This window comes from Neophocaena asiaeorientalis, unplaced genomic scaffold, assembly GCF_003031525.2.
Source record: "Neophocaena asiaeorientalis asiaeorientalis breed wild unplaced genomic scaffold, Neophocaena_asiaeorientalis_V1.1 scaffold703, whole genome shotgun sequence".
In the NCBI taxonomy this organism is placed as follows: domain Eukaryota; kingdom Metazoa; phylum Chordata; class Mammalia; order Artiodactyla; family Phocoenidae; genus Neophocaena; species Neophocaena asiaeorientalis.
Genome location: NW_020174434.1, coordinates 3,291,927 through 3,314,121, shown reverse-complemented (window position 1 = coordinate 3,314,121; position 22,195 = coordinate 3,291,927). Strand labels below are relative to the sequence as shown.

At 50.4% G+C, this 22,195-nt stretch overlaps 1 protein-coding gene across 1 annotated transcript in view; it reads right to left on the bottom strand.

Moving 5' to 3' along the window:
• MYT1L (myelin transcription factor 1 like) overlaps nt 1–22,195 on the bottom strand; it is a 136,211-nt gene that overhangs the window by 83,312 nt on the left and 30,704 nt on the right. The window contains exons 5-7 of the mRNA XM_024756918.1: nt 10,349–11,326; nt 5,679–5,813; nt 1,408–1,498 (exon numbers count right to left, since the gene is read on the bottom strand). Coding sequence (XP_024612686.1) covers nt 1,408–1,498; nt 5,679–5,813; nt 10,349–11,326 — 1,204 coding nt within the window. The remainder of the gene's footprint in view (nt 1–1,407; nt 1,499–5,678; nt 5,814–10,348; nt 11,327–22,195) is intronic.

The following is a 22,195-nucleotide window of genomic DNA, read 5'->3' as shown; positions in this document are numbered from 1 at the left end:
GAGACACAGAAGGGAAGGAAAGCAGAGTGATCTCGAGACTGCAGGAAAATGCTTTTCTGCCACTAAATATTTACGGGAAGAGACAACAGATGTGGTCCTTGGTGTTTAAGCTGATTCTTCATGAAACCCTGGTGTCTGCTCTTCGTGTATCCGTGTGGGTGTCTGCTCCTTGTATATCCGTGTGGGTGTCTGCTGTTTGTGTATCCGTGTGTGTCTCTGCACACAGTGCAGAGGCTAATCCACACACACACAGCGTCTGGAAACTGTGCGCTTCTGCGGAGGTATGATGGACGAGCTGACGCTGTAAACCCCGTGAACAGGGCTCAGGAGGAACCTCGCCAGCCCATCCGTCACGCCCCATCTCCACAGGACGCCCAGGAGCACCTCTGAAGGGCACAGCTTGGCAACTTCTGCGGAGGTATGATGGACGAGCTGACGCTGTAAACCCCGTGAACAGGGCTCAGGAGGAACCTCGCCAGCCCGTCCGTCACGCCCCTTCTCCACAGGACGCCCAGGAGCACCTCTGAAGGGCACAGGTTCGCGACCTCATTCATTACAAATTTAACACAAGCAACCAAGTTTACCGGAGAAGCATAAATTACGGTGAAACTTATAAGAGTTTCCTCCGTTTAGATATACTTTTCTGCCGCTCTGTGAAGCTGAAACTATAGGCAGTTAAAGAAAAATCGGACAGAATCACTTTCAGGCCACTGGAAGAAAAAGGGAACTGATAGGAACTGAGTATTAGAAGGAACTTAGCGAAAGTCAGAATAAGATAGGAAAAGGGAACTGGAATTTGTCCAGAGCAAAAGTGTGACTGCAGCCATAGCCCAGGAGGGACGGGTCTGCCCCCTTAGCCCCCTCTCCTGCAGTGTGCTCTCCCACCAGCACCTTTGCACCCCTGCCAGCACTTTGGTGATGCCCACGCTGATGACCAGTGTTTCAGCGGGGATCACGGGGGCGGCCGGCTGGGGTCACACACGGCCCAGCCTCATGGGCTCTAGTCGCCGACCTGTCTGAGGCAGACAGGAAGGGCCCCTCGATCCCTGGAAGGTAACGGAGCTCTTACTGCCTTCCTTGGAGTCGCTGCAGACGGTTATGGTTCCACCTGGGATCTGACCTCAAGGAGGACACCTGCCAGGGGACTGTCACCCCATCACAGCAAGGTGGGGGGAGACAGCTGAGAAATTCCAGTCTGCAAACGAGGGATCTAAGTGTTGGGCTTCGCCGCGCGCCCCGGGCCGGCTCAGCTCGGCTCTCCCCGCCCCCTGGCTTCCTGAGAGAAGTGCCCAGGTCTCCTGTCCCTTGGGGCAGGTCGTGCAGGGGCCGCGCCCCTCCGGAGGGTGCGGGAACATGGCTGCCGGGGATCTGCCCCCCTGCAGCCCAGAACGCAGGAGCTCTGCTTACCTTCTGTGCGAGTTCCTGTTGCTATTTACATGCCCTCGCCCTGTGCAGCCCGGAGTAGGACACTTGAGAACATTTTCATGCATGGCAAGAACTTGACAAGGAGAGGCAGAGAAAACAGCCCAGCGTTAAAACACAGAAATGGTCCCAACACAAGAATATGCAATCATTTTAACAAAGGCTGGGTTAGTTCACAACAAACAGTCCTACACACGTCTGTGATGGGCATGGGCAGGGAAACACATGTAGGAAGAAAAAGAAGGTTGTCTCCACCTGACTCTGACTGGCATGCAAAGCAGGGTGCGCTGGGCGGGAGCTGTGGACCCAGGAAGCGGGAGCACGAACTGCTCCCAGTGGGCTAGGAAAGCAAGGGCCTCCCCGTGGAACTCCCAGCCGTAAGTGCGGAACAGTGATTAGCCATGTAACAGCACGTCGACCGGTGGTTTTAAACACATGCCTCTGCTTTGGAAGCACGCGGTATTAGGAAGCTGTGGTGGTCATGGGCAAACAGACAGCCCAAACCTGATTTTTAAATGAAGATAATTAGATGATGACTCTCCATCCAGGAACTGGGTACCTTCTTATTTATTCTGTGAGGGAGGGAGGGAGGAAGTGCTCTGCGGGCCCCCATGTAAGACCCGGTGGGAGACGGAAGGCGTGGTCCGTAGGGCAGGGAAGCTACTGCCCACTGCCCAGAGACAGCATTCAAATTTCCCCGCCACGGTCATGGGCCTGAACTGTCTCCTGTCTTTCCCTTTCTGGTCCTCAGCGACCCCTCGCTGCTCTGGACTGTGGGGACAGCTGGGGGGTGAGCCGTGCTGCTGGGTCAAGAGAGCCGACCCCCAGCACGGGCCCCAGCCCAGCGGTCTCCGAGCTCCGCAGCACAAGCTGTAGCGAGGCTGCTGGACCTTCCCTGCGGCGAGGGTCACCTGGCAGCAGGTGACCGCGATCTGCCCGAGCTCGTTACGTAATTGTTATTTCCTACAGTTTCTCTCGTCTCCAGAACAGCCTCCCTCTTTCCCCTGAAACCTCCCCCCTATTTCCTCCCCATGTGGCCCTTACACCTGCTCTCCTCAGCCCTGGCCAGGTCCATTTTGGTTTCATCTTTTCAGCGGTCACAGCTGCATCGTCCGTGCAGGTGGTCGATGCCCCATCTGTGGAGAGCTGATCCAGGGCTCGCTCTGTGCGGGGACCCGGCTGGAGCGGGCTTGGGGTCTCCTCTCCGGGGGACCCTCCCTCCCCTCCTCAGTCTGCGCTCTGACCTGCCCACCCTCTTCCTTCAGGGAATGACCCTTCCTTCCCCATCCTTTCCTGATACCCTATCATCTTCTTATCACACCACACAGCCCTCCCCTCAAATTAACATACATCGTTCCTTTCCTTTTATGCCAAACTCTTCAACTATTAAGACTCCCCTGGGGATGGCACGCACCTTCCGTGCTCGCCTGCGGTGTGGACCGCCCTGTCCTGCCGACTCCCACTCGGTCCTCACCCTGGCCGGCCCTGGGATGGGATCTGTGCTGCCCTGTGCCTACACGCTTCCAGCTTCCTCTGCGGCTCGCGCCTCTCTCTCAGGTGTCAGCTGTCAGCTTTGCCCGGCAAACCTGCCGCCCTCTGCACCTTCCCCAGTCTGGGCTGCTGCTCAGCCTCCGTCCAGGTCTCCTCTCTAGGCAGTTTCATCCCGTTTCTACTAACACTGCGGAGGACAGACGGGGCCACCTGTATGCCTGGCCTCCTCCGGGTGTCCAGGCCGACCCTCCAGCACCCTGCGGGAATCTCACACACAACTTCCGGCTTCAGTCGGAAAAATCCAAGCATTCGTTCCCCTATTGGACGTGGCCCTGGCTTGATGCCCGGTTTATCGCCCTTGCCATGGACCAGGGAGACACCTAGACGTCTTCTCAATCTCCCTCCCTTTCTCCTTCTCATGGCCTGTCCTGCCAGCCTGTCTCTGGAGTGTTCCTTGAACCTGTCCCTCTGCCACTGCCTCCTTTCTGCCCTGGTCTCCCGCGTGGACCGTTACGACGGCTTTTAGAAAATGCCGTGGGTTTTCTCTCTCACGCAGGACCGGCACAAGCGTCGCCCCAGTGAAGTCTGTGGGAGGCCACGGTCCCTGATGCCCACAGCAGGGGCTGGAGCTCGGTTACGCTGTGGCCATGCTGTCTCATGCCCCCTCCTCGGCTGGGTCGGGAGTTCCAGGGGGAGGCCAGAGCTGTGTCTCATCCATGGTGTGTCCTCTGTGTATCTAACACAGTATGTTTCAAACTGGGTGCAGGCTAGTTGTGGAATTCAAGTGAACAGAAATGTGAGTAGGGGACGGTAGCCCAGAAAAAGCTAAAAAATAAAAAGTAGAAAAAGAGAGACATATCTTCTATGGAGTCCTTTAATTCTTTTACATTTTTATGGTCCTATAAAAAAATTGTGTACGAGTAAATCTTTAGAAACGATTTTCTGTGGATGCTCTGGGAGGTGTTTGTAACACTGGTGTCAGAGCTGAGTCCCCACGTCACGTGAGCAAAGGTGAGGCGAGGTGTGATCTGACCGGGTCTGTGTGAGCAGGTTTGGGGTGCAGCTTGTCAGGACACGGGCCTCGTCTGACTGCATTTAGATGTTTCTTGTGAAAATATGGAGCCAGGAGGATTGTTCAGATGAGAAGGAACTGATGTTCTACTTTGATGTCTCAAAGAAAAAGTGCACAAAGAAGCTCTTTCTTCTTCAAACATTACTGCTTGGTCCTAATGCCCTCTTTGTAGATGAGGACAAGAAGTACAGAGCGTGTCAGCCGCCCCGCGACACACAGCTTGTTAAGACTGAACTCGAAACGTCAAACCCAGGTCTCCGTGGAGACAGAGGAGCTTAGGGTTGGGACAGAGGCGGGTTTAGGTCTGAGCTCAGTTCTCTGCTCGGACCAGCTCAGAAAGCTCTGAGCATCTTCAGGGCGCTGGGTGCTGTGCTGATTCCCGGGAGAGGCGGTGACCATCTGGCCTTCATGTCCCTCATCTGACAACAGGGCCAATACCCCCTGCAGGGCTTATTGGGATTAGATGGGTGCCAGCCAGCGGGGTGCCCGGCCGCAGGGGGTGCTGGGGCAGAAGCTGCTGTGGGTGAAGCGAGCTACCCCTGCTCATGTAACACACGGGCGCGGCCCCTCTCCAATCCGCTGTGGCCGCAACACTGCGTACTGCGCCTTTGCCCACAAGGCGGTTCTGGGAAACACGGCTTTACTGTTGCCAGGGGCTACTTGCAAACCCGGAGCCACAGTAGCCTCTACAAATACGTCACCTGAAAACACTCTGCTAAACCTGCTTTCTAAGCTACGAGCTTTTCTCTGTACTTCCAAAGCTGACCATTGTGATGGGGAAGTAACGTCACCACTCAGCTGGTCATTGTCACAAACAAGCCGAGCTATGACATTTCCCCCCCCCGGTAGAAACCGTGTCTCACGGAATGAGGAAAATCCCTACCACCTGAGACTTGAAGTCAGGATCTGACACAGAGCCATTTCTGAAAATGTGCCTTTTTTCTGAGCCATCAATCCTAACTCTACCTAAATAGTTGGCATACCTTATATGCCGAGAGAAAGATAAACAAAAAAAAAAGGGCTCATCATTTCAGTTCTAAAAGAAATTTAGTCGTCTCCATGGGTCAAGTGCATATTCTCAGAACTTAACTAATTAAAACGGGTGTGTAAGGTCCGAACCCACCCAAGTTAAACCCTCTTACTTAAGATTTTACTGTGTAGAAATGTCGGGACAACATGAAATAGATTTTACAAGTAAAATGCAGTAACACGTAAGTACTGGTTCCCGGAAGTGGAGAAATTCAGATAACTGTGGGCAAAAGACGTCTCGAGCCCATTTGCCTCGGGGATTCATGGCCGTGTAGTGCCGCATGGATGGCTCAGAGACTATCTAAATTCAGTTCTACACTTTGTGAGGAGAAAAGGAGAGAAGTGACTGGCTTGGGGGTCACAGAGCAAGTTAGAAATGAAGTAAGGACCAGAGCCCCGGCCGGCTGCTCGGGGCCCAAGCTGCAGAAAGCAACACCGGATGGTGAGCCCGGGTCCTGGGGCAGGTCTACGGGGACCACGCCGAGGAAATGCTGGAGGCTGCGGGGCGGGGTAGAGCCCTGGTCCTGGCTGAGCTGCCCTCCCGGACAAGGAGGGGACACCTAAGTCAGGTTGCACTGACCAGAGATGGAAATGACAGAGGCGAGGATGCAGAAACGAGTCACAGGTGTGCGCGCTCCAGGGCGCTGGTGAAACACGGACTTACTTTCTGGAGGGACCCTATCTTTGTGCGGGCATCCGGACAGACTGCGGTGATGCGGATAAAGCCCGGTTACGTGGCCCGTTCCATCGCACCCGGGGGTGGGGCACTTGCTCTCTTTCTTTTCTGCTCTCGAGGGATCTAAAAGCGACAACAGGTGTCAATAGAATGAATTTTTTACCAGCTGAAGACAAATGTGAAAAATTAACAACCGAAGAGACCTTGATCAATAAAGAAACAAAGCAGGTGTCGGGGACAGACTGTGACATCCGCGGGTAGTTCTTTGGTTGGGGGTGAATTTTTAACCTTAAACGGTGTAATCACGAATCATAACATGTTTTACTTTCGACACTAAAGAAAAAAAGGCTCTCCCTACCTGAACTCTTGATTAATTGTTTCCCGTGTGTTACATGATAAGCCGTTGCTCAAAGAAATCAACATAAATAATGATGAGACAGTGACCTTCTCAGAGAACAAAATGTTTCCGTGATCCTTCAGCAACTGCTTTGTGACATCCAACCAGGAAACGTAACGCCATTTAAGCTGCTGAGCAGAGCTTCTTTCTTACTGAGCGCTCTGATTGCGTGTGCTACTAGTTGCACAGTTTTACTGGCGCTGACACTTCTTCTCCTGCAACACTGTCCTTAGCACGCCAATTCAGCGCTTTTCTCAAGACCAGCTGAACTCTCAGAAGGCACTGCAAGCAAATGACCGAAATGGTGGAAATCCCACCTGCCAGAGGTGATGGGCAATCAAAAGTGTTTCGGAAGCTGCTGGAGCAATAATTTGTTTTGATCTCCTCGTCTGCACTTGGAACCAGAGGCAGGCTCTGACAGCTGTGCGTGCATGCACAAAACTAAGAGGTGATGCTTCTAGGCAGCCCGTGGGCTCTGCGGTACCGGTCGGGGAGGAGCAGAGCAGACATTTGGTCAAAACTCAAATGGCAGATGCCAGAAATGCAACGGCCTTGCTAACAAAATTATTTCTACATCCAGAGCTGACCGCAGTTCATAAATGTGCAGCAAATAACTCCCAAAACCCCGACCAAATAGTCACAGGAGTGTGTGCAACACTAGTTTTGAGCCAGTTTTCAAAACCAGGTGCACAGGTGATCGATAGATGGCAGTTCCTAGGAGTTTGGCCCAGGGATGCTATAGTTAAAATTCCTTTAAGGCTTTAATATTTTTATAGTGATATCTCAGTAATCAGGCCAGTCATGATCACTGGAAAATAGATGTTTTACTTTTGGCAAAGAATTCATTTTCTATCAAGAGAAAAGATTGGTTTAAAAATTTTGGAACTTTTATGGGCTTTTTTCTCAAGTCATTCATGTGAACTTGAAACAGACAAAGGACTCACAGGCATATATAAAGACTTTTATGTTTATATAAAAACCCCTCCTTTTATTTTTAGCTAACATTCTATTCTCTGAAATGTGTCTTTAAGGTCCTGGAACCTCTTAAACCGGTGATGGCGTTGAGGGTAGCGTCCTAGATATAACAATGGGCTGCTTCCCACCATTATTTATAGATAATCATCTCTGAAGACAGATCTAAACCTATGCTGTGGTGACTTCATTTCTAAATATCTTATTGGAGCTTCTCTTACACGTGCAAACGAAAAGCTCAGCATCTTATTGGCTTTTGAGTAATTTCATAATAATAGCGGTACAACTGAATGAAGGCAAATGTAAAATAGTAAGTGTGCGGTAACAGTTCCAAGGAAAATATTAGTTAGGGTCATAAACTAGAGATATAATTTAAAACCACAGACTAGATATAAAGGACTTTTAAAGGATAAAACGTAAGCTATACTAGTGATCGTTAAGTGACTCTTTTTCACGAGTATGTTTACAGTTTCCTGACAAATTATATTATTTCACGATTTCGAAAGCGTTCTGAAGTTAAGTGCAGATTTGTGCAAACACCGTGTGGCTCCGTCTACTGCGGTTTTGGAAACACCAAGTGTGTACTCTCCTCTCGATACCTGCGTCCTGGTGGAGGTGTGTCTCCTCTGCCTTCACCAACACCCCCAACCCGCTTGCTTTCTCCCTTCTTGCAATCCCAGTTCATCTTGAAAGCAAACCTTGGAACAAACGTTAAACAACCAAGCAAGCAAACAGGCCAATGATTCGACCAAAAACCCTGCAATGATGTCTAGAAAAAACTGTGTGCTGTGTTCAGGCTGCGCCCTTCCTCCCTTTCCGGCAGCTGCTTGAGGAGAAGAAAGACAGAGGACGTTGTGTGATGAACTTGTTTTTTTTAAATATCTTTGGGTCGCTCCACGCAGCATGTGGGATCTTTGTTCCCCGACCAGGGATTGAACCTGCACCCCCTGCACTGGAAGCTCAGATTCTTAACCACTGGACCGCCAGGGAGGTCCCTGTGATGAATTTCTTTTGTTTCAGCTCAAGCTTTTGGAAAGGTCAATCATTTATAATTTAAATCATTTTGAGAAGATTGTGCATGAATGAGAATTGGTGTGAGTGTTCTCTCCATGTTTAATAAAATACCAGAGAAGCTGACAATAGATTGGTGACGTGCTATGTGCCCGTGTTGGTAAGAGAGCACATAGCTTTTTTTTTTTTTTAATAAGGAGGGCATTCATCTCTTTGCCCCATTTTGGTGTCCTTGCTTGGCTTTATTTATTTGGTTTTGAATATAACTACGGACGTCTTCAAAAGAAATTTGGAAGTGATGTGGACCACACTGATAAGAAACAGCGACTCACTTTGATCAGAGGAGGAAGATCTGGAAAAACTGGGGAGAGGCAGAAATCAGTGCTTTCCGACTCATCTGGAAAGTCTGAATCCCCAACCCTTCCCCCATTTCGGGGGAAAGAAGCACATCCTGGTTTGGGGGTTTTACTGTTTGTTTCCATGCTGTCCCCATTTATTTAGGGGAAGCAAGTGATTTGAATTCCACTTCTTGCCAAAAACAGAATAAAAGAAAATAACAAGAATAACAAAACAAAATGGGTCAAAATCTACAGCAAGCTGGTGGGTTGAAAGGAACCACAGAGACCAAAGAAGGCACGGCAGCGTCGGGTCCACGTGAGCCCACGTGCTTCCTCAGTAAGTAAAGCGCTGCTTTCTCCTGCCCAGACCCAGTCCTGAAACGCACTCTGCAGAATCCCAAACAGAACGCTACCACATTTGTCCACCTGAGCCAGCCCATGAGAAAGGACACTATTTCTTCCTAAAAGTGTCTAGTTCCTACGTGAGTCTCCAACATCCAACTAAAGATTTCTAAGAGATTGCACTCTAGTTATAGACACACAAGCTGCGTCTCCTGGTCTCGGCAACACCCAAAGCAAGCTTGATGCCTCACTCTGTGGCCTTTAACACATGACCCTTCCTCAGTCTGGCCTGCACCTGCTTTACTGAAACGATGGTCAGCACCCAAGCACCGGCCACATCCAGAACCCGACGGGCCTCTGGCTAAGGTTCATCTCCACCTGGGGTTTGGTTAAAGCGAAGCCCAAGGTGCCCCTGGAGGTACGTGCACACACGGAGAGGAGAATACACACCTGTGTAACCGCAGAAGAAGGAGGTTCTGATCCTTTGATGTTTCCGTAGCAACGGATTCTCAAACCAGATTCTTGAACCTCATTCTAAGGAAACTCAATATTCATCATAAATGGAACAATATACAAAACAGAAAAACATTTTGGTACTAATACGGAAGAATTTAGGGAATCACCAATTTCACCCTTGAAGATGCTTCTCACTTAGTTCTGAGAGTCTTGTAATTGAAATATCCACAAGGTCCTACACGAGGTCAAATCATCATCCACCTCATACTGAAAGTGGATGCAGCTGTTACTGGAAGCATGAAGTCAATCATTCAGGGTGGAAATATACATATTAGGTGTAGTGACTCCGTATGGATATGGTTGAATTTACAGATCTATGCAAACACGTGCCCACAAAATTCACAGGTGGAAACCTGGTTGGAACTATCACAGTGCATGGTTTTGAGTGTCTCCCCATAAAGCAAGCACCATAACTGTTTCCATGATGGAATGGAACAGTGAGGGGGTGAATATAAGAAAGGGATGGTGATTGATCTGCGCCTGGGACACACCAGGCCGTGCGTAGCAAACAGTTCCCATTCCTCACTACCTTAAGGTAATGGACGTGCAGTCGCTGCCCTTGTCTTACGCTATCAGTCATCCTGTTACGGTTCAATTTCTGTCAGGGGTGTTTTCTGTGGGGGAGGTTTCATCGATAACTGACATTTGATGATCATTTTATAAACCACAATGCCACCTACTCAATGCAATTGACCCAATACGTGCTTCATCCCTGACGGACTTTTTGTCACATAAACCCCCGCCACTCCACACAGATTGCAGGTCATCTGTAAGAACACAGGCTCACCCTAATGTTTTCCCTCACATGATGGGCTTGTGCTCTGACCCTATCTTTCCAAGGCATGCGTTTTCCACTGAAACATCATGTTATCCAGCTGCTTTGTGTATTTCTCAGACAGGTGTTTCATTTGCTCTTCAGAGACGTAATCACAAAATATAACTCTGGAATCAACTCTAAGAAACATGCGTGCGTGATGTAATGGAGTGGGATGCGCCCCCTGCATCGTAGCCTCTAATACCCCTGACAGCTTTACCCTAGCGCACGCTTTCATGAGGCAACTTACGTTAGGTAGAAATATTACCTTTACCATAGTATGGCTTTTTGACATGGCTGTCACCGGACTTAGGCTTCCTCTCCTCCCCGGGGAGCGGTCGCGGTGACTGGTCCTCATAGGACCTCAGACTGTCCCTCCTTCCCGCCTCCACCGCCATCTTCTCCCTCATGGCCTTGGCCCGCTCGGTTTCCAGGGCGATGGCTTTCTCCAGGAGGGTCAGGTTGCCCTTGGTCATGTCGAACACCTCCTCCGACCTGTCCGAGTTCACGGAGGTGGCGTCGTCCTCCCGCTCGCGGTACCCATCCTCCTTGACGCAGCTGGAGAAAGTTCTGGGTCTGGGGCTCAGCTGCTCCTCCAGCCTCATCAGGTTCATCATGTCCGAGTAGCTGCGGTCGGGCGTCCTCCCTGGGAAGTCGTCGTCCTGGCGGCCGTGTGGGCGGGGGCCGGCACCGGGCTGCGGAGGCCGCTCCTGGGGGCTGCCCTCGCTCAGCTTGCGAGCCAGGTCGAAGCACTGGTTGCGCAGGCACTCCAGGCTGCTCAGACACACCTCCTCGTCACTCTCCTCCACCAGCTTCTCCGCCAGCCCGTTGTTGGCGGCCTTGCCCAGCGTCGTGTAGTTCAGGCTCCTGCTCTCGGGCAGCGCCAGCGCGTCCGCGTAGCCACGCTCGCCCGCGTGGTCCCCCAGCACCGCGCCGTGGCCCTGGGCCAGCAGCTTCAGCGAGTCCACCGTCTCCCTGACCACGTCGCTGTCCAGGTCCAGGCTGAGCTCGCCCTTCCGGCCGGGGGTCTCGTTCTTGTCGCTGTCGTCCTCCAGGCTGTGGGACGTGTTGCTGTTCATCTCTGACTCGGTCCGCGCCCGGTACGCCGCGTCCTCGGCGATCTTGCCCAGGTTCAGCAGGGACTTGGCCACCAGCTCATCGTAGTTGTCGTACTCGTCATTATTGTTGTCATCCTTCTCCGCGTCCTGCATCATGCGAGCGCTGTGACAGTTCAGCTGATGGCCTTCTGCAAAGAAAATGAAAAAAAAAAAAAAGGACAAAGAAGAAAAGAAGAGGAAAAAGTGGCTAGAACCTGTAGCTGCAACAGCGCGGACGGCGAGCTCAGGGCACGTGTTACGCCCGGCCCGTCACGTCACAGGACCCGGAGGCCCACCTGCAGGTCCAAGGACAGTGGCAGCAGAAAGAAAACGTGGTGCGCTTACAGCACGGTAGGCCATTAAAGCACCTGCTGCAAACGACGAATTTCCTGAATTAATATTCAAAGCAACCACTCTACAGGATAAGTACAATTTTAAAAGATTACTTTCCCGTTACTTCTAACTTTTCAGCATCACTTCTTTTATCGGCCTTCTGTATTGACAGCCCAACCAGATGTATAGTAATTACGCTCATCGTACGACGAGGCTTTCTAAGGGTTCGTGAGCTCGTCGCCGACTCGGAAGCAGATGTGCACACCTCGCTTTTAAACTGTTTTCACGGTGATGCCCGGGCAGCACAGAAGAAGCCCCAGGTTCTGGAGGGTCCTGCAGGGACGCGCCGACACTGACTCTGGGCGGTCAGTATCAGGAGCACACGTTGGGGCTGGGAGCGGTTTTGAATTTTCTACCTTAGTGACACCTTATCAAGATACACTGTGAAGCGAGAGGAGTGCCCCAGCAAGAGCTTAGAAGGGAGCTCTGATGAGCTGTGCTTCTTTATAGGTATCTCAGCAGGTTGGAGAGGGTGGGTGGGCAAAGTACGCAGCGACCAGATGCCCACGAAAAGCAGGACTCTGATGACTCGGTGTCACTGTGACACACTACCCAGCGCCCACCCCACAGCCTCGGGAAAGCTGTGGTGAGCTGGCGGAAACGACACATGAACAAGTGTCATCTCCAGTCTCAAAAAGTATTTAGGAAACTCAGCAAAAGAAAGGCCAAGTTACAGATGACAGGAAACCCCGTGCTTCATCTGAAATGTATTCCGTTCGACACTAAAGGCGTAGCTGGGACGATCTCTCTCCCTTACGTTACGTGACCGCTACCACATATACTGCAAAATATAGATGATACTAAATGGATTCTCAGATGGACCCCTCCCCTACTTTAGTTTGGATTTGGTTAACTGCCTGCCATTTTCAAATATACTCTTTGTTTCCATGATTAAATCAACCAGAGTAAGAAGAACTTTGAAAGCTTGTTAATGAGGAAATGAGGCGTATTGATTCGTAGAAGATGCCAGCTGACTCAGAGCTGACTCAGGGACCCCGAGTGTTTTCTTTATGGATTTTGTGCTGTCTCCTCGAACAGGCTTTTGTTGGTGAACCGGGTTTGGACATCGGCACATCAATAACAGAGAACAGCATCCTTGCAACCCACACACAGAACCAGCAGAGTTTTGAAATCTAACACATCTCTCCAAACATCAGCAAATCAGATTTGCCGTGTATTAGTCAGAGAGCACCACTAATTGCACCAAACAAATAGTGTATCTCTTCTGGATAATTCCTAGGAATCAATCTCCTTAGAATGAGGATATGCGTTTTCCCAAAGAGCGTCAAGAGGGAGGGAAACAAAACCAGCGAACGCATCAGAAATCCCAGGGAAGTGTTCAACCAACATGCACACCCGACGCAGCTCAGGGCCAAGCTCTCAAGACTCAAAGGCGCCCCTGCCTTCAGGAGCCCTTGAAAGTGTGACTTATATTCTCCTCTCAATTTATGCACTTTTGTCTTTATATTCGTGGGCTGATCAGAGAAGCGGCCTCTAGATAACCAGGCTGCGTTACCTCTGCACGAAACTGGCATTTTGGGGGAACCAGCGCCACTGCACCCACCAAGAACCAACCACCAGATGAACCTACACGTTGTGGTTGAAAACAAGGCACCACGTGAAACCCCTGGAAGCATTTTGAAAGTTGATTCTAGGCAGAAGCCGAGTCAAGTAAGAGGTGGCATCGTCCTGGTTTCCTTCTCACTCCCTCCCGTCACGTGAAGAGCTTGGAGTAGGAGGGGGTCAGTGAAAGGAGAGACCAGGGCAGAGAGGCTATGCCCTGCACCCCCGGCATCTAAACCACAGTGAAGGCTGCACGGGAGCCTGATGCCGACGAGGCCCACAGCTTATGAAGCTCCCCACTTCCTACACACTTGGCATATGCATGATTTTCATCAATTCTCCAAATTCAGAATCTCGGGATGAGCTTCAACTCATTTGCCCCAAAGAGGAAGTGGTTTCCCCTCAGTGTCACACAGAAAAGGGACGTGGCTCAGCTTTCCAATCACCATACACCTGTTCATGTCTCCAATCCTTGCTAGGTGACCTTATCGCTTTACAAGGAGATTAAAGGAAGGTGGACACGCTTCTTCACACGGCCTCCCAGCCACACAGGCGAGGGAGCCTGTGAACAAGCTGGGGGGGTCCTTTCCCTTCTGAAGACCTGGACCCTGCAGGCCGCCCCTTGCTGTGTAGCCACATCAGGGTGACAGTGACGGGGGAACTTATACCTCCTGGTCCAGGCTGGGCCTTTGCTGTTACTGGCTGGGTGACGCTGGCGGCCTGAGCCAGGCCTGAGCCCTCACTGGAACCACGAGAATTCTATGCCACATAAAGACCCGCACAGTGAAGGAGCCCTGCACGCCTGGTGGCAGGTCTCCGGGGAGGCCGGGCCCACACAGCAGACGTGGAGGACTTTGCGTACTTGTAGGAGAAATCTGGGCCATCAAGGGACACTGGGTTAGCGTCGACGGAGCAAGGCTCAGCTCTCCCTCCTGGTCACCAGCCTCCATGCCCCCCGAGGCTGCCGGACCCCCAGAAGTGAGACTGGGGGTGTCCGGAGAGACTGCATGAGAGGCTGAAAATCCTGGCGGGTTAATGGACGTTTTCAAGTTATTGGTATTTAACTCTTTCCAAACGCATGTGCGATAAAGTCAAGCCTTAATGATGTGGGCGGATGGAAGGGATCCATCAGGCAGCCTGTCAGCAAGCAGCTTCTGAGCGTCAGCCTCCAGAATTCAAAATCATTCACCGCGAGCTTTTGGAATTCCATCTCTGGTCTTGTGCTTTCAGGCAGTTTACCCTTCTAGCTATGTCTTTGCTGAGGCTCAAAATGGAATGGACCGCGTGTGGAGGTGGGCTGCGGAAAACAGGCCAGAGTTTTCTGGGCCAGCCAGGCATTAGCAACATAGAACCGACAGTCCACAAACTCAATTGCCAACCCAAAGAGCTTCAGGAGTCAGTGGAGTGGTTCTTCATGTGATCGGTGATCCAGGAAACAGGGAGAGTGCACTTGTGATGAGAAAAGGCATTTTACCAGGAAGTTATTTTAAAGTTCAGGCCCACATTCTAAATAAAAGAACACAGCTTCTCAGACAGAGGTTTAAGGAGAAGGCCAAGGTATCTCAGTGTCCTTTGTTGGTTTTCTGTCTCGAGCCTCTCCTCTGGCAAAGCTGTGCGGTAACAGGAGGGAAAGGCACCTGGCGGTGGGGGCCGGCCCAGGGGTCTGCCTTTGGGAGGGGCTCACAGGATGGCCGCACCTGGGTGGAACTTGGAGGAGACCCGGCCCGCCCCTCCGAGGGGAGGAACCTGCGCCCAGAAGCACAGGCGGTTCAGTGGCTCAGGGTCTCCCCAGTGTTTCCTCATCAAACAAGAACCTTGCTTTTACTGTAATTACATGCATTTTTGGATTCCTGTGTGAGTGCTGTAAAACGTCGTAGGTCTGAATTTTATCTCCTTTGAATCAGATGGTTATAAACAATTTAGGCTCAGTAGCTACGATTAGAAAACCAAAAACATTTCTTTAAAAAAATGGAGCCATGTATGGTATTTTGTCTCCATCTTCACGACCGGAATTTGCTGTGGTTAGAACTCTGTGGATTATAACTTTCTAAATACAAGCACTGGCTTCATTTAGTATTTCGTCTCTAAAAAGTATGTCTGACGCACCTTTTAATTCTTTCAGTGTCTAGTCCTAAACCTGATTGTGTTACTACTGTTCTCTCTAGCCATTAAAATAGGCCGTAGGCTAGCAAATAGAAAACTGACTAAAATAAATAAATAAATAAAATACAAGAATACAAATACAGAAAGAAGAGACACTTCTTCAAGGCAGAAACTGCTCTAGATTTACCAGGTCAGAGAAGACGTGGTCTAAGAGTCCACCCTCGTGGGTTTCAAATCACCAAAGGCCACAGTTTCTTACGGCATTAATAGGTGTTTCCTTTTTGATTACGGAAATAAATATCAACATTCACTTTTGACTTGTAACTACAGAAATGTGATGATATATTAGATCCTAATGAGAAGATGATGGCGTTTTACCAGTCGCAGCAACTACAGGAAAGAAGCAAAAGTGTTGATCATTGCACACACCCCATCGAGTGAACACAGAATAACAGCCCCGGTGGTCAGTCTCGTGGCCTGCGGCTGTCAGTCCTCATTTCATGCCCACGGGGGCCCTGTGAGAAGGAGGTGTCACCTACTGTCCTTCCGAAGGTGACAACACGGAGGCCCAGGGAGGCTGGTGTTTCCTCCACATCACCTTGTTGCTAGGTGACAGGGCGGGACGCCATCCCAGGGTGCTGGGCCGGCACGGCCTCCTTCCACAGCAGCCAGACCTGCCCATCTTCGCCGCCACGGCCCGTTCTAGACTAGCCCCAGCCGGGCGTCCAGCTCTGCATCCACCACGGCTGCTGCCTGACAGCCACTTGGAGCTGCTGTTGCTGTTCGGAGCCTTCCTCCTCTACGCTGGTTTGCTGAGGTTTGAGGGCTCGTTATAGCACCAGGTGTTGAAATGTCTGCTGTAATTGCCAGCTTCGTTGGCCTGTCACCTACGAGGGTCCTGACTGGCGGAGTTTAAGTCCATTCTGATGCGGAGAAAAGGTTTGGAAATTAGGAACATCTTGGACTGGGTTCATAGGAAGCGTCCTGGGCAGCGTGAGGGGACTGAGTGGGTAGGAGGGTGGGAGGGTCAGGGACACCCAGGCATGAGGTTGTGCAGAGATGGGGGAGGGAAAGACCAGAGGACAGACCGACCCCCTCAGCGATCCACGGACCCGGACCCTCTGAAGACACGTAACTCCTGCAGCCCTGTCCCCAAGACCAGACGGAGCAAGGTGAGTTTGGTCCTTCTGCAAATACCCCTGACCCTCTTTGAGACGTTGTGGACCCTTTCCCTCTGTGGTAGGAGAGGCCGTCCCACTTGCCCAGGCACTGCTTACACTACAGCTTCTGCCGGGGGGGCGCCAGCCTCGGCCGCCTGAGAGGGTGAATCCTGGTCACAGCCCTTCTCCCATGACCAGCACCGGGGCCCTGGCAGCCCTTCCTCCTCAAGCTCCCTGTCCCCCATCTGAGCAGTGGGGAGCAGAGCTGGAGACTCCCAGGACCCCATCACACTCACCCCCCAGGTTCAGTGTGAACGAGAGGGGAATCTCGAAGGTGAGGGTGGAACAGACGGGTGACCTGGCTGGAAGAGTCAAGGTTTGTCACCTCTCTAGACTTACTGTCACATTTTCTAGTTCCAACTTACTTAACAGTGTTGCTGTCTTGTTTTCACTTTGGCGGGGATTTCAGACTACTCCCCTCTATTTTCACAGTTTTAACAGTGGTTTCTGGGCGATTAGAGGTAGTTGCTTTGTTCTCACCGGTGCGCGTCGTGGGAGGAGATGATGGGGGTGAAGTGTATACAGTCCCCGGACCTTTTTTCTGAGCTGTGTGTTGGTGCTTCTGTGCCTGTGTCCAGGCTGCGGTCTCATCCCCACGCCTGCCCGCACTTGGAGCGGCTGGACCTACTTCTCCCCAGAGGAGCTGGCTTACTGGGCTGGGATTTGCTCCTGTCTGTGTAAATCAGCGGATCCCGTGCAGCAGGACACAGGGTCCCCTCCAGCCCCTGCTGTCCCCGGGCCGGGAAGGATACGCCCCAGCACAGGGTCACTGCGGGAACCCGCCAGGCTCCCCTCTGAGCCGTGCGCTTCTAACGTGTTCCCGATCTCAGCTCCCGGCCTGGCCTGAAAGCCTTCCTTAGCCCGAGATGAGCCACATGGGAGAGACCCACGCATCACGTCCGTCGTCTGAGGCAGAGCAACCCTCGGGGGCAGGCCGGGGCCGGGGAAGGGGCGGCCGATTCGCTGCGGCCGCGTGGCTCTCACGCGGTACACGGAGGCCTGGGACGCAGGCCTGGGGAGCTCCGTCCGTCGGCATTTACTGGGTCAAATATCGGCTTTTTGAGATATCTTCCTCCAACTTCAAGATGCCAAAACTTTGGAGAGGACGACACAGGACAAGTCTTTACCAGATCACGGGCAGATGTTCTGATGGTCACAGTTCTGACAGGCCTGTGGGACACGAACAAATGCAGCTTCTTTATTCACTTCACCGCTGTTCGGACCAGAAGGATGAGCCCAGGAGGCGGGGACGCCACCGCGTAGGGGCCGGAAGAGAAGCACACGGAAAATAGCTGTGATGTCATCATCACATGTCAACATCAGTGACGTCAGCTGGTGGCCAGTGCTGTGAGGGGCCAGAGGGCCAGGACAGGGGTCACTTCAGGTGCAGTTGGGCCAGGCTCGCCGAGAAGGTGGCCTCTGGGCAGAGACCTGAGAGATGAGGGGACCGCAAGCCGGGAGGAGGGGCTGCGGTGCAAAGGCTGCTGGGCCTGAGGGTGTGGAGTTTCAACACTATGTGATTTTAATTAATTTAAGTGAAATTCAAACTCAACAAATATATATTTAAACAACCTCGTGTGGCCAGGGGCTACCATGTTGGCCCATGCAGGGCCAGCACATGGAAATTCAGTGGGAGCTGAGCTCGGATTTTGACTTTTATAAAAAAAATTATATTTATATATACGTGGACTTAAGTAACACAGATTTGATATAAACCACCCACCACCAGATCACTGTGCAGTCGAGGAACAGCTCAGAAGAGGATTGTTGGCTTCTTTATTTATTTATTTATTTTTGCGGTACGCGGGCCTCTCACTGTTGTGGCCTCTCCCGTTGCGGAGCACAGGCCCCGGACACGCAGGCTCAGCGGCCATGGCTCATGGACTCAGCCGCTCCGCGGCATGTGGGATCCTCCCGGACCGGGGCACGAACCCGTGTCCCCTGCATCGGCAGGCAGACTCTCAACCACTGCATCACCAGGGAAGCCCAACTGTTGGCTTCTTGATTCTGGAAGTTGTCCATTTCATAAGCTGAAACATGATGTAAAAATGTCCTTTAAGCTAAATGAGATAAACTGAAGGAAAAAATAATGGTTTTCACAAGGGATCCAAGTTGCATAATAATTTTTAATGTAGAATGTGTAAGTTATGCTTCTTGAAGTTTTTATTCATTAGGGATCTTAATTAATGGAATGCAAGGGAATAAAGTTTTACTTATTCACTAAGTTTTGAGGACCTTTCTACTTGATGACATTTTAGGTATGTGGTTTATCTAAGTTTGGAGACTAAGAAATAGGATAGTCATAACCCCCAATCCAGACAAGAGCTATTTGAAATCAGTAGTTTTCAGACTGAGACGGACTGAAACACACTAACCAACTGCATCCCTCTCTCACTCTCTCTCTCTCTCTCATCACACACGCACACATGCGCACGCACGCACACACAGCTCGGAGACTTTCCAAATTAACTGGACGACCTTGAACAACCCTGGCCCAGCAGACCAAGGTCACTTTTGCTACTGCTGATGCTGTAAACCAGGGAGTAGAAATGAGTCTGCGAAAACTTTGGTCCTCCTGTTTTACATACTGGTGTGATGTGGTCATTCCAAAGAGTATGTTTGATTGGGAGGAACTTGGGAGGCGCGGGGCCCCCGTTCTTCTCTTCGACCGTATTCAATCCCCATCAGACAGAAAAGACCTTTCAGAAACACTACCACGTTCTTTGGTAACCTAATCTAAAGCTCAACAATCTTCAAATCTGAAAACTTTTGTTCTTGTTTTCAACTCAAACCTTTAAATCCTCCATCTCGGCTTATGGCTTCTAATTCTGCCCTTTGTAAAGCACCATTACGTATGTATTTTCATGTACACACTCCTCTTTTGTGCTATATTATGTGTGTTTCTTTTTGGCAAAGCGTGGTATCTATTTAGCTTTTGTGTCCCCATGGAACCCAGTGCACTTCTGTGTACACAGAAAACACATTCCATTGTTTTGAAGTGAGATTTCACCCGGCCCTGAGTCTTTTAAATTAATACAGCTTTGATGTACATAATATATTTGCTTGGCATCGCCATGCACCTTGGGTTCCATGAATTACAGACAAGCTTGAGTTTGTGCCTGAGAGAGGAGAACCGTGCAAAAGCCACCTGAGTTACGGTTGCCACTTTGCAGCTCTGGATGGCTCGCCTCTCCCCAGCATCTCTCTGGACCACACCTGCTTTAAAGCTTAGCAACCAAGCAGTGAGGTGAGCGAAAGGCAAGTGTTATCATCCTAATCTCTGGATGCCAAACTGAAGTCCAGGGAGAGTGAGGGAAGCAGGGCAGCCAGAGCTACAAGACATGCCTTCCCACCTTTATCCCACCCTCTGCCACGCTAGCATTTGGAATAAAAGTCAAATTAAGAGGCTTCCCTGGTGGCGCAGTGGTTGGGAGTCCGCCTGCCGATGCGGGGGACACAGGCTCGTGCCCCGGTCTGGGAAGATCCCACATGCCGCGGAGCGGCTGGGCCCGTGAGCCATGGCCGCTGGGCCTGCGCGTCCGGAGCCTGTGCTCCGCAACGGGGGAGGCCACAGCAGTGAAAGGCCCACGTACCGAAAAAAAAAAAAATCAAATTAAGACAAAGAAATAAGCTGGTCATCCCTTCAAGTGGACCTTAAAAACAAATGGAATAAAGAGCATTTACTGGACAAAGTCCTGTTCCCCTAGTGGTTACCTGCTTGTGCGTTGCCACACTGTGTTATAATTTGCTCCATTGCCTTTGCTATTGGAAACATAGTGTGCATTTCTCTGTCACTGTAACGGCTGTAATGACAATTTTCATCTTACTGCACAATCAAAATGGCATTGAGAGGCATGAACTCCAGAGGCTGGGCCTGAGCAGGGAGGCGGTCACTCAGGCCTGGTGCCCAGTCACGTGACCTGTGCCTCTCGACTTGTGCCCTATCTGTTAAAGATATGTGATGTCATTAAAAGCTTTTAAATAATAAAAAAAAATTGAATAAAATGTGTTAGATCTACTCTCTTACATCTATTATTTCTCATTATTATGTGAAAAAAGATTCTTCCCCGTACTTTATGCATGTTGCTCGCGTCTCAAATGTACGTGAATTCACCTTGTTAGCAAGTTTTCTGGTTTGTACTGAAGAGTCTGAAAATTCGTGAAACATAACATGTAATTATATTTTCTAATTACGCAAAATTAGTTTGCAAGAAGAAAGTTTAATTTTTATCATAAACTGATACCTAGAAATGCCTCGTTCCGCCTTTACTCATTTCTGAGTGGTGGAGCCATCCACTCAATGTATTCGCATACTGAACTGCCCAAAATAACGCTTTCGTGGATGGAGGGAGAGATTAATTTTTAGGATGATAGAAAGTCATCATATGCTTTCTCCCGACCGTGCCTATTAAACACACCTTGGTTTCTCCGCTGGTCACAGAACTCACCGCGTTTTCTGCTGACTGCAGGAGAAAGCTGGGGGGCTAATTTCCATGCACACTCTGTCTGTATCTCGACTTGCTTCCTGCATCAGGGCCATTTCCTGAGAATGAGCTAAGAGGTAACTGGCTGATCAGTGCGAGTGCCTCATCGCGAGGGAGTCTGGGGAGCTCGGAGGCCACAGTGAGAGACCCTCACCCTCCTCATTCTGTCCTGTCTTATGGAAATTCAAGCCCATTGATTGCAAGTTGTCATGATGTTTTGATAACATGGAACCTAGGGTATCATCCTGTGTGGAATAAAAAACACGCTGGAAACTTGGTAATTAAAACAAAAGTTGTGTCTGTGAGGGCGGGTTTTGTCTTGAGTTCCCTTCAAAGACAGGTGAGTTTCTGCAGAGAAGCTGGATTACATACGGATTTGCTGGCTGGGGAGGGCGGTGCAAACAGAGCCCATAGTCAGAGTGTGACAGGCACTGCCCACACCATTGTGAAGGTATCCACGGATGGGAGGTGAGGTGAGATGCAGTGACCTGACCAAAGCCTGCTGGGCTCCACGTCTCACAGGCCGCTCAGCCTCTGGTCAGCTCACTAAACCCTGCCCAGAGCAGCTTCGCCGTACGCTGTACATTCTCAACGTAAGTATTCACGTTGCCCTTCAAACCCCCCAATCCCTTCTTAGATGCGACCTTCCGAGGAGGCCACCACACATCTGTGGCTAATTCACACATACAACAGCATGAAGCCAGAAAACCTCTAGAAAAGGAAGGCGTTTGCATTTTTGCCTAATTTGACCCAATGGCCAAGTCAATTGTCTTCAAAGTCGAATTGTCCAGAAAGTCCCAAGATTCAATAGAGTAAGCAAAGAAAGGACCTTACGTATTTACAAATGTATTTCAGAAACAGAATATATTAATAAACAGTTATGCAAACTTATGGTTACTGGGGGTAAGGGGGGGATAAACTGGGAGATTGGGATGGACATATACACACTACTATATATGAAATAGATAACTAATAAGGACCTGCTGTATAGCACGGGGAATTCTACTCAGTGCTCTGCAATGGCCTATATGGGAAAAGAATTTTAAAAAGAGTGGCTATATGTATATATATAACTGACTCACTTTGCTGTACACCAGAAACACAACATTGTAAATCGACTATACTCCAACGAACATTAAAAAAAATAAAGTTATAACTGGAGAAATCACACAAAAAAGAAACAGTTATGTGTTAAAAAAGGCAGTGGTGGACATGAACATTCCTGTCATCTGGACAGCAAATTGCTATGCTCTTC